Source organism: Bombina bombina, chromosome 6 (genome assembly GCF_027579735.1).
Source record: "Bombina bombina isolate aBomBom1 chromosome 6, aBomBom1.pri, whole genome shotgun sequence".
In the NCBI taxonomy this organism is placed as follows: domain Eukaryota; kingdom Metazoa; phylum Chordata; class Amphibia; order Anura; family Bombinatoridae; genus Bombina; species Bombina bombina.
The window spans coordinates 507,191,974-507,207,549 of record NC_069504.1 but is presented as its reverse complement, the minus strand read 5'-3'; the positions used below and the strand labels follow the sequence as shown (position 1 = coordinate 507,207,549).

The 15,576-nt window shown below is 42.7% G+C and overlaps 1 protein-coding gene across 1 annotated transcript in view; it reads right to left on the bottom strand.

Moving 5' to 3' along the window:
- Positions 1–2,067: 2,067 nt before the first annotated feature.
- The window catches only part of PPCDC (phosphopantothenoylcysteine decarboxylase), a 258,917-nt gene continuing 245,408 nt past the window's right edge, over positions 2,068–15,576 (bottom strand). The window contains exon 13 of the mRNA XM_053717390.1: positions 2,068–2,942. Coding sequence (XP_053573365.1) covers positions 2,863–2,942 — 80 coding nt within the window. The 3' untranslated portion in view covers positions 2,068–2,862. The remainder of the gene's footprint in view (positions 2,943–15,576) is intronic.

Below are 15,576 nucleotides of genomic sequence, written 5' to 3'. Positions count from 1 at the left end.
GTACCAATCCGCTTACAATACCTAGGTTTCACAATGGCGCTTTAAACAAAAAGTTATTGGTTTAAGTATTTTGAACACGCAGTGCTGAAAATAGTGGGCAGGATAACGTGACATCATCGGCGAATAAAAGATATAACTTTTAGAACGTTATGAAACTTCGTTTTGGAGAAAATATAGGCCAGTAGGTTTTAATGAATGTTTATTAACTTTAATATGTTAGTTGTTTAGCTTAAAAATTATAACAGAAAGTAATCCTTTAATAACCCGTGTCACTAACTGTCTTTCTCCCATCTCATCTTGGATGTCCTCTCACTAACTTAAGCTAAATCTCTCCAAAACTGAACTCCTTATTTTTCCCCCTTCTTCCAATGTCTCCACCCCCAACATTTCTATAACTGTTGATAACTCCATCATTACCCCTACCCCGCATGCCCGATGTCTTGGGGTCACACTTGACTCAGATCTTTCCTTCACTCCTCACATTCAGTCCTTGGCTAAAGCCTGCCGCTTCCACCTTAAAAACATTGCTAAAATTAGACATTTCCTTACACAAGATACAACCAAGATTTTAATCCACTCTCTCATCCTTTCCCGCCTCGACTACTGCAACTCCATCCTCTCTGGTCTACCTAGCTGCTGCATAGCTCCTTTACAATCCATTATGAATGCCTCTGCCAGGCTCATCTTCCTTACTCGTCGCTCTTCATCTGCTGCACCTCTCTGCCAATCCCTTCACTGGCTTCCTCTTGCCTATAGGATTAAACATAAAATCCTCACCCTGACATATAAAGCTCTCAACTGCACTGCTCTCCCCTACATATCAGAACTTGTCTCTAGATACTCTCCCTCCCGTCCCCTTCGATCAGCTCAGGATCTCCTCCTCTCTTGTTACTTCCTCACATTCCCGTTTACAGGACTTCTCCAGACTGGTCCCCATCTTGTGGAATTCCCTGCCTCGCTCCATAAGACTCTCCCCTAGTTTTAACAGGTTCAAGCACTCCCTAAAAACTCTACTATTCAGGGATGCATACAACCAACACTAACCTTTCCCAACTCCATTGCTTTCCCCTTGAACCCCTTAGAATGTAAGCCCATGGGCCCAGCTGTTTACAGATCGCTTCATAAGAGCCGACTACAACAGTGAAACTCTCGTCAGGGCCCTCTACCCACTTGACCCCTACAAAAGCTATCCTGTACACCGACTATGTTTACAGCACTGCAGAATCTGTTGGCGCTCTACAAATGCCTGATAATAATACTTTTTAAACCTACCACAGAGTATTGAATGTATGGGGAATTGTTCCTTCAGGTTTAATGTTGTATAAAAATGGACTGAACCTCAAAGTAAAGCAGACCTGCCAATGCTATCTATATCTACACATAGTTAGGTATTGAAATGCTAATTATGGTTGAGCACAACCAGCTATTTCAAATACAAAAAAATCTGTCTCTCTCCTACCCCCCACTGGGAGATTCATCAGTGTTACTGTTTCTACAGAGAGAGATGTGTATTCATATTTTCCATGTAGTTGCTGGTTTCGACAGGCAAAATAATCAATTTCAAATTGCAAACAGATCCTTTACATTTATTTTGCTAACTAACTCAAGGAGGTAAAATAGATCACTGGGAACTCATTAAAGGGGAAAATATTTTAGAGTACAATAACCTTTTAATAATGGCTTACATTTTAGCCGGGTAGTGTGCCCATTAAACAGGTTCTGAGGAGAACACTGTATACTCCTTTCTTGAGTTGAGCTCTATTACTTGGTTATAGATGACATACACTAAAGCAAGACTGCTATGTTTCTGTTTAACAGACTAATGTGTAGATGTTTGGTGGTTCACAGCTGTGATATAGATCAAAGGGACAGCAAACACATTGAGACTAATATAAAATGCTTACATATGCATATCAAAAAAACAAAAATCAATATACTTATATTAGTTATTTTTCCTCAGTAACATGACAAGCCCAGCTGTCTGCAGACTGGATCCTCAAAATAAGGAAAGTGGTAAGTGGAATTAGACAATTAAGTAACAATTGCAGCAAACAAGGAGTTAAGCTGTTCTTTTAAAATTCACACTTTACTGATATGTTAAACCTTTGGAAGAGTGCAACAAATATTGTGATTACAAGTTTTTTTACTGTCCCTTCAAGAGCATATCCCTGGTCTGTTATAATATTTTCCAAAATGTATCTATAATATAATCTTTATTTCAAAATGTCACTGAAATAGAGGGATTTCTGAACAAAGTGTGACTAATTATAATGCATTATGTGACCATACAAAGAACTGTCATAAAGATACTCAGGCCCCCAAAATGGCCTGCTCTGGTTTATCATCAGATTTACCTTTTGTGCTGTACATTTGTCTTTACAAAAAAAATAAATACAAAATGGTTTAATTAACATCAAATAAACTTCTAAAAGTATGCAAAGAAAATTATGAAAACTTTACATTGTGCATCCAACTTATTATCAGCAGATAACTATGCACTATTGGCCTGGATTTTTATGCATCTTTACTTGATTCTCCATTTGTTTGAGCTGCTACCCTGCTGATGATCATAAGACAGGAGGAACGATGCTACTCCAAGACAAAACTGTAGACAGAAACCGTGAGTCAGGGAGTCATTACCTGAAGGCTAGCCTCCAGCTCTTCAACACAAGCAGATCTTCTCCCCAGCACTGTTTATTTAAGCATTATATATAAATCATAAGTTGGGACACTTTCACATTAGTTTACACATTGTTTGCCTGAGAGAGCTTTAGCCTTGGGCTGCAATTATATCTCCTTCCTCAAGATTTATAGTGCTGTTTCAGTAGCACCTGTGAACTGCTGCTCAACATAGCATAAGCATCAACCAAGCGGTTTCTGCTCTAAGTGGAATTCCTTCACCTTGTCCAGAATGGTACTCACTTCAGCCATAGCACCAAGTCCTGTGGGAGAAAGAAAAAAAAAAAATGATTTGTATCATAATATATAAAAATATATATAATTTTTTTTATTAAGCTGTCTTTTCTGCAATTTTCTTCCCTTCTTAATATAACGAGAGTCCATGGCATCATTCCTTACTGTTGGGAAATACCGAACCTGGCCACCAGGAGGAGGCAAAGACACCCCAGCCAAAGACTTTAATATCTCTCTCACACTTCCCCCATCCCCCAGTAATTTTTTTGACAGGAGGATGGCAGAGAAGTGTCAGAAGATTTCAGAGTAGTTCCTTAGGAAGGGCATCCACCCTTCGATATGGGACTGGAGTTTTAAGTAGTCTTGTCAGCCTCTCAGTGAGAGCATTGACGAAAGTTAGAGTCTGGAGATGCAGGGAGAGTATTCCTGCGAACCCATCCAGACTGCCTGCTAACAGCTCCTAAGCAATCAGTGTTGACAAGTTTCACTGCCTGCTTGTTTTCTCACTAAGTCCATGTCAGGAGTGATGCTACAAGACTGTCACACTTGAGAGGCTGTGTTTCTGTTCCACAGCATGGATTCTGGTAAGATCGTTTAAATTTTTACATATGGTGAAAACGCTAGAAGACAGGGTCACAGTGTGGTTCCTTTTATCTTAATAGAATCATGGGTTAATATCTCCTGAGGGAGATTACTGAACAGTGGGGATTAATCAAATGTGATGCTTTGATTTTATGCTGCTTTATGTGTGAGATTTTATTGGGCTCATAGGCTGTTTGTTATGTGACTGGAATGCACAGGTTTTTACTTTCACTTTGAGTGCTGCGCAGCTTGAAGCTTGGCACGCTTTTTCTCATAGCAGAGGCGGTCCTGCCTTGCGCACCATGTGACCGGGAGTGGTTTTGCTTTTATTTCCTCTTTCCTGACCGAGCTGGCTGTCGGAGAAGACGCTATTTCTCTGTACTGTCTGGGTCTAGGAGGTAGTGAGTGACCCAGCCATTGGGCGTATAAAGGTGTCGTTTTTGAGAAATTAAGATTGTTTATTTTCTGTGTTATGCTGTTATTAGTTTAGGATATGGAGGATTCTGATATATTAGAGGGTAATCCCTCTGTTCCAAATAGTAATACCGGTTTATATTTTATTCAGTCAAAGAAGGTTAACCCTTTTACTACCACTTAGCAATCCACCTCTGAGGACTCGCCATCCCATGAGGTGCTTACCCTACATTCATCTGCTTCTACACATGCAGCTTACTGTAGCACGCTTAACCCATCTGGAGGGGGTCTTTTACCGCCAGATTTTTACAGCGCAGTTACAAACGGCAGTGTCTGTGGCCCTCAGTGCTTTACCTTGCCCTGCTAAACACAAGCGAAAGGTTAAAACATAGCTCTCCTGCCCCGGGGTCATCATGTAATTTATTGGATTTCACTGCTGTCTCAGTTATCTGAGGATGAGTTGCACTCTGAGGCTTCAGAGGATGAACTTTCTGGGACGGAGTCTGCTGTCTCTAAGCCTCCTGCTGCGGAGGAACCAGCCTTTAGATTTAAGATGGAACACTTACGTTTTCTTCTAAAGGAAGTCTTGTCTACATTAGAGGTTCCAGAGGCCAAGCTGCCTGATGAACCTTTGAACATTTCTTAAGAAAGAATGGGACAGAATTGTATCTTCTTTTTCCCCTTCGTCTTCCTTTAAAAAATTATTCCCGGCCCCGGACTCTTAATTGGAGTTGTGGGGTTCCGTCCCTGGATGGCGCTATCTCCACGCTTGCCAAACGCACTACTATCCCGCTTGAGGATAGCTTGTCGTTCAGAGAGCCGATGGATAAAAAGATGGAAACTCTTCTAAGAAAATTTTTTCAACATACGGGATATTTGTTTCAACCAGCAGTGGCTGTTGCTGCGGTTGCTGGAGCAGCTACCTACTGGTGCGACTCCTTATCGGATTTAATCGAGGTGGAGGGTCCCCTTGACGTTATCCAGGAAAGAATTAAGGCCTTGAGAATTGCTAATTATGTTATCTGTGATAAAAAACATGCAGATTATTCACCTAAATGCTAAAGCTTCTGGCTTTTCGGTTCAGACACTCTGGCTGAAGTCCTGATCTGTGGATATGAATTTTAAGTCCGGCTCTGGATCGTGTAAGGGGCAGACTGTTGCTCTTTTCAGACGCTTTGTTCAGGGACGTACAGGATCCATGGGTCCTGGAGATCATAGCTCAGGGATACACGATAGGGGCAAGTCTCATCCACCCAAGGGCAGATTTCTCCTCTAAATCATGTCTTCCAGACCAGAAAAGAGGGAAGCCTTTCTGGGGTGCGTGCAGGATCTGTCCTCCTTAGGAGTCATTGTCCCAGTGCCTGTAGCAGAAAGAGGTTTAGGATACTAGTCAAACCTTTTCGAGGTCCCAAAGAAGCAGGGAACTTTCCGCCCGATTCTGGACCTTAAGTGCCTAAACAAATTTCTAAATGTCCCCTCGTTCAAGATGGAGATGATAAGGTCAATCCTTCCCTTAGTTCAGGAAGGACAGTTCATGACCACTATAGATCTGAAGGATGCTTATCTTTCACGTTCCAAAACACAAGGACCACTTCCAATTCCAAAGGTTTGCGTTCCTGAACCAGAAATTTCCAGTTCATTGCACTTCAGTTTGGTCTAGCTACTGCTCCAAGAATTTTTACGAAGGTTCTAAGGGCTCTTCTAGACGTTGCCAGAACCCGGGGTATAGCAGTAGCTCCCTATTTGGACAATATTCTGGTACAAGCACCATCTTTTCATCTGGCGGTGGACCATTCGGAATCTCTCCTCTCTCTTCTTCAATCTCATGGATGGAAGATAAACCTAGAAAAGAGTTCTCTTATACCAAGCACCAAGGTGGAATTACTGGGTACTATAATAGACTCCATAGACATGAGGATGTTTCTAACAGAGCAGAGACATTGCAAGCTAGCTTAGGCATGTCTTGCCCTCTGGACCTCCTTAAGGCCCTCTGTGACTCAGTGTATGGCAGGGATTAGTCTCATGGTGTCCAGCATGGACATCATTCCCTTTGCCAGGTTCAGTCTCAGACCGTTGCAACTGTGCATGCTGAGACAGTGGAACCGCGATCATTCGGATCTGTCTCAACAGATTTCTCTGGACAACCGGTCGAGAGAATCGCTCTCTTGGTGGCTCTGTCCGGATCATCTGTCCCGAGGGACATCATTTTTAAGACTATCCTGGGAAATTGTGACAATGAACGCAAGTCTATCAGGATGGGGAGCTGTTTGGGGTGCCAAGAAGGCACAGGGACTGTTGACTCAGGAGGAATGCTCCCTCCCAATCAACATTCTGGAACTTAGGGCAATCTTCAATGCTCTGAAGGCTTGGCACCTTCTGGGTTCGTCCCAGTTTATCTGATTCCAATCAGACAATATAACCTCTGTGGCTAACATCAAACATCGGGGGGGGGAACGCAAAGCTCCCTAGCAATGAGGGAAGTATCTTGGATTCTGGAGTGGGCGGAGGCCCACAACTGTTCGCTGTCAGCGATCCACATTCCAGGTGTAGACAACTGGGAAGTGGATTTTCTCAGCAGACAATTCTTTCATCCAGGGAATGGTCTCTCCATCCCCAAGTGTTTGCGTAGATATGCAACAGGTGGGGGATGCCAGAGATAGATCTCATGGCATCCCGCCTGAATACCAAGCTACCCAGATATAGGTCGAGGTCCAGGGATCCTCAGGCGGAGCTGATAGATGCATTAGCAGTGCCTTGGAGGTTCAGTCTAATTTAACTTTTCCCGCCATTACCACTCCTACCTCGTGTAGTGGCCCGCATCAAGCAGGAGCAGGCATCAGTAATACTGATTGCTCCATCATGGCCGCAAAGGATGTGGTTCGCGGATCTGGTGGGGATGTCATCATCTCCTCCATGGAAGTTACCTAGTCACAGGGATCTGCTGGAACAAGGTCCTTTTGTTCATCAAAAGATAGATTCTCTGAGATTGACTGCGTGGAGATTGAATGCTTAGTCGTAGCCAAGAGAGGTTTTTCTGAGAGAGTTATTGATACTCCCATTCAAGCTCGTAAACCGGTTACTTGTCGCATCTATCATAAGGTGTGGAGAACCTACTTATTCTGGTGTGAAGAGCGTGGAATTTCCTGGCATAAAGTTAAGATTGCCAAGATCCTATCGTTTCTCCAGGATGGACTGGAGAAGGGCCTTTCTGCCAGTAACCTGAGGGGACAAATTTCGTCTCTGTCTTTTACTGCGCAAGAGGCTTGTGGAGCCTCCAGATATAAAGTCTTTTGTTAAGGCTCTGACTAGGATCAGACCTGTGTTTAGATCTAATGCTCCTCCTTGGAGTCTAAATCTTGTTCTTAAGGTTTTGCAACGGGCTCCGTTTGAGCCTATGCATGAAGTTGACATTAAAAATTGTTGTCCTGGAAGGTTCTTTTTCTACTGGCTATTGCTTCTGCACGCAGAGTAACAGATTGCCGCCAATGTGAGCCTCCTTATCTGGTGTTCCATTCTGATAAAGCTGTCCTACGTACTAAGTTAGGTTTTCTTCCTAAGGTCGTGTCAGACAGCAACATCAATCAAGAGATAGTGGTTCCTTCCTTGTGTCCCAATCCTTCTTCTTCAAAAAAACGTTTGCTTCATAATTTGGACGTGGTTCGCGCCTTGAAGTTTTATCTTCAGGCTACTAAGGATTTTAGACAAACTTCTTCCTTGTTTGTTGTCTATTCCGGGAAGTGTAAGGGTCCGAAGGTCTCTTTGACTTCCTTATCTTTTTGGTTGAGTGTTATCCGCTTAGCTTTTGAAACAGTGGGACATAAACCTCCTCAAAGGATTACGGCTCATTCTACTAGAGCAGTGGCTTCCTCTTGGGCCTTTAAGAACGAGGCCTCTATGGATCAGATTTGTAAGGCGGCTACCTGGTCCTCGCTTACATACTTTTTCAAAATTTTACAAGTTTGATGTTTTTGCTTCGGCTGAAGCAGTTTTTTGGAGAAAGGTTTTGCAGGCTGTTGTGCCCTCAGATTAGGGTCCGCCTCTCTTTTTGTCCCTCCTGTTATCATTCAGTGTCCTCTAGAGCTTGGGTATAGTTGTCTTAACAGTAAGGAATGATGATCTCCTTATATTAAGAAGGAAAACATAAATTATGCTTACCAGATAATTAAATTTCCTTCTGTATAAGGAGAGTCCACTGCCCCCGCCCATGTTCTCCAATGAGCGGCCCTCTAAATTTTGTTTTTCTTCTGGCACCATTTACACCCTGATATTTCTCCTACCGTTCCTTGTTCCCTCGGCCGAATAACTGGGGGGTGGGTGAAATGGCAGAGGTATTTAAAGGGACATTATACACTCATTTTGTCTTTGCATAAATGTTTTGTAGATGATCTATTTATATAGCCCATAAAGTTTTTTGTTTTATTTAAATGTATAGTTTTGCTTATTTTTAAATAACAGTGCTCTGATTTTCAGACTCCTAACCAAGCCCCAAAGTTTTAGGAGAATACCTTCAGATACTTACTCCAGCTTGCTCCTGTTTGTGTAAAGGGTCTTTTCATATGCAAAAAAAAAAGGAGGAGGAGGGGGGGGGGTCTTATTTCCCACTTGCAGTGCGTTTTCCGGCTACCTTTTCAACAGAGCTAAACTTAGAGCTTCTAAGTAAGTTTTTAAACAGTTTTATACTTGATTTTTATATCAGTTTTTATATCAGTATCTGCATCTTATTCTTTATAGTAGTGTCTATTACATGCAGTTATATGACAATTGGTGTATACTGTCCCTTTAAGCCTTTGGCTGGGGTTGTCTTTGTCTCCTCCTAGTGGTCAGGTTCAGTATTTCCCAACAGTAAGGAATGATGCCGTGGACTCTCCTTATACAGAAAGAAATTAAATGATCTGGTAAGCATAATTTATGGGGGTTTTTAATTTCTCAAAACAAATATATGTATCGTCTGAAAACATATAATGATGCACTCAGCATTTTCACATATAACTGGTATTTTATGCATAAGTATGTACATATTTACCATGTTTGTTTTTTGTTTTTCTTAAATGTGTATAGATGTTATTTTACACACCTTTGTCTTGATCCATATGCCTGTAATTCAAAGCAAAAAAGAAATCATAACCACCATAAAAACGGTGGGCCTCATGGACTCTTGCTAATATGAAATAAATTAATTTATCAGATAAGTTCTTACATAAATTATGTTTTCTTTCATGTAATTGGCAAGAGTCCATGAGTTAGTGATGTATGGGATAGAAATACCCAAGATGTGGAAGTCCACAGAAGAGTCACTAGAGAGGGAGGGATAAAATAACAACAGCTATTTCCACTGAGAAATTAAATACACACAATAATAATGTTTTTCTCAAAATCAAATCAAAAGCAGTAGAATCAAACTGAAACAGCTGCCTGAAGAACTTTTTCTACAGACTGCTTCAGAAGAAGCAAATACATCAAAATGGTAAAAACAAAAAAGTATGGGAAGACCACCAAATTACTGATTTACAAATTTGATCAACCTAAGCTTCATTCTGAAAAGCCCAAGAAATGGTGACTGAACTTAGTAGAATGAGCTTCAAATCTCTGAGGCGGAGCCTACCCTGCCTCCAAATAAGCCTTGAAAAACTAAAGTTTTAATCAGGATGCCAAAGAAATGGTAGAGGCTTCCTAACCTTTTCTGGAACCAGAAAAACAGCAAATAGACTAGAAGTCTTCTAAAATCCTAGTAACCTTGATATAGAATTATAAAGCTCTTACCACATCCAAAGGATGTAAAGAACTCTCAAAGAATTCTTTAGGATTAGGACACAAAGAAGGAACAACAATTTCTCTACTAATGTTTTTCAAATTCACAACCTTAGGAAAAAAAAGAAGTCCACAAAACAACTTATCTAGATGAAAAAAAATCAGATAAGGAGACACACAAGAGAGCTGATAAATCAGAAACTCTTGTAGCAGAAGAGATAATCAAAAGAAACAACACTTTCCAAGAAAGCAGATAATCGTCAAAGAAAATATAAGCTCAAAAGAAAAGAGTCTGCAAAATCTTTAAATCAAATAAGACTCCAAAAAAGAGAAATTTATGAATGAACAGGCTTGATACCAACCAAAACATCATGTAACAGGAGAGGCCACTTCCAGCTCACACACCGTACTCCAGGTGCAGGCTCCTATGGATGACGTCACTGACGCTTCCGTATCCAGCTTCGCACACTAATGCTTGCGGTGATCAGGTGCAATGCCCGTGAGGCAGCAGATTACTTGCCAATAATATCCAGAAGAGAAAAGAAGGTCTGGCAGCACATAGTAGTGATAAAATAATACGCTTTATTGAGCAATACTTCAGGCACACAGGTACATCATAGACTGAACGTCTGACGCGTTTCACGCCCCCTAGTGGCGTTTCATCCGAGAATCCAAAACTGAGCCAGAGAAACCTCTATGACTAAACACTAATCAATTTGCATACCCCCAAATTAGTAATTTGAGATCCTGATGGAAAAATAGCCCCTAAAACAAGAGGGCTGGCCAAAGAGAAAGCAGCCAAGGATGGCAACTGGACATCCAAACAAGATCCACATACCAAACCTGTGAGGCCATGCTGATGCTATCAGAAACACATGACACTGTTCCAATATGAGCTTGGAAATCACCTTTGGAAGAAAAAAACAGGGGCGGAAAGATGTAGTCAGGTTGCAAAACACTGCTAATGCATCCATCATCCCCACCTGAGGATCCCTGGACCTGAAAAGGTACAAATATGCTCTACTAAGGTTATATTCAAATTCTAAAGAATCCTGAAAATAAGTACCAATTTCCATAGAAATAGTAGTACAGTCCCAAGAGGAAATCAGAATAACCATTCTCTAGAATATATCACAGTTCGTATATTAAATAGGAAAAAAACCTCAAGAGCAAAAATGTTAAAATCCAGATTTAAAAAGGATTATTAACATAGGTAATAGGAGGACTAGAGTCCTAAAAGCTATAAATATTTTTTTTTTTTACACAATAAAAAACAGCATTTTGCGCCCTTGTAAGCCTAGATTTGCCCATGAAAAAATGAAAGTCAAATTAGAAAAAACAGAATTTATGTTTACCTGATAAATTACTTTCTCCAACGGTGTGTCCGGTCCACGGCGTCATCCTTACTTGTGGGATATTCTCTTCCCCAACAGGAAATGGCAAAGAGCCCAGCAAAGCTGGTCACATGATCCCTCCTAGGCTCCGCCTACCCCAGTCATTCGACCGACGTTAAGGAGGAATATTTGCATAGGAGAAACCATATGTTACCGTGGTGACTGTAGTTAAAGAAAATAAATTATCAGACCTGATTAAAAAAACCAGGGCGGGCCGTGGACCGGACACACCGTTGGAGAAAGTAATTTATCAGGTAAACATAAATTCTGTTTTCTCCAACATAGGTGTGTCCGGTCCACGGCGTCATCCTTACTTGTGGGAACCAATACCAAAGCTTTAGGACACGGATGAAGGGAGGGAGCAAATCAGGTCACCTAAATGGAAGGCACCACGGCTTGCAAAACCTTTCTCCCAAAAATAGCCTCAGAAGAAGCAAAAGTATCAAATTTGTAAAATTTAGAAAAAGTGTGCAGTGAAGACCAAGTCGCTGCCTTACATATCTGATCAACAGAAGCCTCGTTCTTGAAGGCCCATGTGGAAGCCACAGCCCTAGTGGAGTGAGCTGTGATTCTTTCAGGAGGCTGCCGTCCGGCAGTCTCATAAGCCGATCGGATAATGCTTTTAATCCAGAAGGAGAGAGAGGTAGAAGTTGCTTTTTGACCTCTCCGTTTACCAGAATAAACAACAAACAAAGACAAAGTTTGTCTGAAATCCTTAGTAGCTGCTAAGTAAAATTTGAGAGCACGAACTACATCCAAGTTGTGCAACAAACGTTCCTTCTTTGAAACTGGATTAGGACACAAAGAAGGCACAACTATCTCCTGGTTAATGTTTTTGTTAGAAACAACTTTTGGAAGAAAACCAGGTTTAGTACGCAAAACCACCTTATCTGCATGGAACACCAGATAAGGAGAAGAACACTGCAGAGCAGATAATTCTGAAACTCTTCTAGCAGAAGAAATTGCAACCAAAAACAAAACTTTCCAAGATAATAACTTAATATCAACGGAATGTAAGGGTTCAAACGGAACCCCCTGAAGAACTGAAAGAACTAGGTTGAGACTCCAAGGAGGAGTCAAAATTTTGTAAACAGGCTTGATTCTAACCAGAGCCTGAACAAAGGCTAGAACATCTGGCACAGCTGCCAGATTTTTGTGAAGTAACACAGACAAGGCAGAAATCTGTCCCATCAAGGAACTTGCAGATAATCCTTTTTCCAATCCTTCTCGAAGGAAGGATAGACTCTTAGGAATCTTAACCTTGTCCCAAGGGAATCCTGCAGATTCACACCAACAGATATACCAAATTATGTGGTAATTTTTCTGGTTACAGGCTTTCAGGCCTGAACAAGAGTATTAATAACAGAATCTGAGAACCCTCGCTTTGATAAGATCAAGCGTTCAATCTCCAAGCAGTCAGCTGGAGTGGGTCGAACGGACCTAGAACAAGAAGGTCTCTCAAAGGTAGCTTCCATGGTGGAGCCGATGACATATTCACCAGATCTGCATACCAAGTCCTGCGTGGCCACGCAGGAGCTATCAAAATCACCGACGCCCTCTCCTGATTGATCCTGGCTACCAGCCTGGGGATGAGAGGAAACGGCGGGAACACATAAGCTAGTTTGAAGGTCCAAGGTGCTACTAGTACATCCACTAGAGCCGCCTTGGGATCCCTGGATCTGTACCCGTAGTAAGGAACTCTGAAGTTCTGACGAGAGGCCATCAGATCCATGTCTGGAATGCCCCACGGTTGAGTGACTTGGGCAAAGATTTCCGGATGGAGTTCCCACTCCCCCGGATGCAATGTCTGACGACTCAGAAAATCCGCTTCCCAATTTTCCACTCCTGGGATGTGGATAGCAGACAGGTGGCAGGAGTGAGACTCCGCCCATAGAATGATTTTGGTCACTTCTTCCATCGCTAGGGAACTCCTTGTTCCCCCCTGATGGTTGATGTATGAACTTGGCCCTCGCTAGCTGAGGCCAAGCTTTGAGAGCATTGAATATCGCTCTCAGTTCCAGAATATTTATCGGTAGAAGAGATTCTACCCGAGACCAAAGACCCTGAGCTTTCAGGGATCCCCAGACCGCGCCCCAGCCCATCAGACTGGCGTCGGTCGTGACAATGACCCACTCTGGTCTGCGGAAGGTCATCCCTTGTGACAGGTTGTCCAGGGACAGCCACCAACGGAATGAGTCTCTGGTTCTCTGATTTGCTTGTATCTTCGGAGACAAGTCTGAATAGTCCCCATTCCACTGACTGAGCATGAACAGTTGTAATGGTCTTAGATGAATGCGCACAAAAGGAACTATGTCCATTGCCGCTACCATCAAACCTATCACTTCCATGCACTGCACTATGGAAGGAAGAGGAACGGAATGAAGTATCCGACAAGAGTCTAGAAGTTTTGTTTTTCTGGCTTCTGTCAGAAAAATCCTCATTTCTAAGGAGTCTATTATAGTTCCCAAGAAGGGAACCCTCGTTGACGGAGATAGAGAACTCTTTTCCACGTTCACTTTCCATCCGTGAGATCTGAGAAAGGCCAGGACAATGTCCGTGTGAGCCTTTACTTGAGGAAGGGACGACGCTCGAATCAGAATGTCGTCCAAGTAAGGTACTACAGCAATGCCCCTTGGTCTTAGCACCGCCAGAAGGGACCCTAGTACCTATGAGAAAATCCTAGGAGCAGTGGCTAATCCGAAAGAAAATGCCACGAACTGGAAATGCTTGTCCAGGAATGCAAACCTTAGGAACCGATGATGTTCCTTGTGGATAGGAATATGTAGATACGCATCCTTGAAATCCACCTTGGTCATGAACTGACCTTCCTGGATGGAAGGAAGAAGTGTTCGAATGGTTTCCCTCTTGAACGATGGAACCTTGAGAAACTTGTTCAAGATCTTGAGATCTAAGATTGGTCTGAACGTTCCCTCTTTTTTGGGAACTATGAACAGATTGGAGTAGAACCCCATCCCTTGTTCTCCTAATGGAACAGGATGAATCACTCCCATTTTTAGTAGGTCTTCTACCCAATGTAAGAATGCCTGTCTTCTTATGTGGTCTGAAGACAACTGAGACCTGTGGAACCTCCCCCTTGGAGGAAGCCCCTTGTCCAGAGAATAACCTTGGGAGACTATTTCTAGCGCCCAAGGATCCAGAACATCTCTTTCCCAAGCCTGAGCGAAGAGAGAGAGTCTGCCCCCCACCAGATCCGGTCCCGGATCGGGGGCCCGCATTTCATGCTGTCTTGGTAGCAGTGGCAGGTTTCCTGGCCTGCTTTCCTTTGCTCCAGCCTTGCATAGGTCTCCAGGCTGGATTGGCTTGAGAAGTATTACCTTCCTGCTTAGAGGACGTAGCCCTTGGGGCTGATCCGTTTCTGCGAAAACTTAGGTTTATTTTTGGTCTTGAAAAGACCTATCCTGAGGAAGGGCGTGGCCCTTGCCCCCAGTGATATCAGAGATAATCTCTTTCAAGTCAGGGCCAAAGAGTGTTTTCCCCTTGAAAGGAATGTCAAGCAATTTGTTCTTGGAAGACGCATCCGCTGCCCAAGATTTTAACCAAAGCGCTCTGCGCCACAATAGCAAACCCAGAATTTTTTCGCCGCTAACCTAGCCAATTGCAAGGTGGCGTCTAGGGTGAAAGAATTAGCCAATTTAAGAGCACGAATTCTGTCCATAATCTCCTCATAAGAAGAAGAATTACTAATAATCGCCTTTCCTAGCTCATCAAACTAGAAACACGCGGCTGCAGTGACAGGGACAATGCATGCAATTGGTTGTAGAAGGGAACCTTGCTGAACAAACATCTTTAGCAGACCTTCTAATTTTTTATCCATAGGATCTTGGAAAGCACAACTATCTTCTATGGGTATAGTGGCGCGCTTGTGTAGAGTAGAAACCGCCCCCTCGACCTTGGGGACTGTCTGCCATCAGTCCTTTCTGGGGTCGACTATAGGAAAACAATTTTATAAATATGGGGGGAGGTACTAAAGGTATACCGGGCCTGTCCCATTCTTTACTAACAATGTACGCCACCCGCTTGGATATAGGAAAAGCTTCGGGGGGCCCCGGGGCCTCTAAGAACTTTTCCATTTTACATAGTGGTTCTGGAATGACCAGATAATCACAATCATCCAAATTGGATAACACCTCCTTAAGCAGAGCGCGGAGATGTTCCAACTTAAATTTAAAAGTAATCACATCAGGTTCAGCTTGTTGAGAAATGTTTCCTGAATCTGAAATTTCTCCCTCAGACAAAACCTCCCTGGCCCCCTCAGACTGGTGTAGGGGCCCTTCAGAAACCATATCATCAGCGTTCTCATGCTCTACAGAATTTTCTAAAACAGAGCAGTCGCGCTTTCGCTGATAAGTGGGCATATTGGCTAAAATGTTTTTGATAGAATTATCCATTACAGCCGTTAAATGTTGCATAGTAAGGAGTATTGGCACACTAGATGTACTAGGGGCCTCCTGTATGGGCAAGACTGGTGTAGACGAAGGAGGGGATGATGCAGTACCATGCTTAC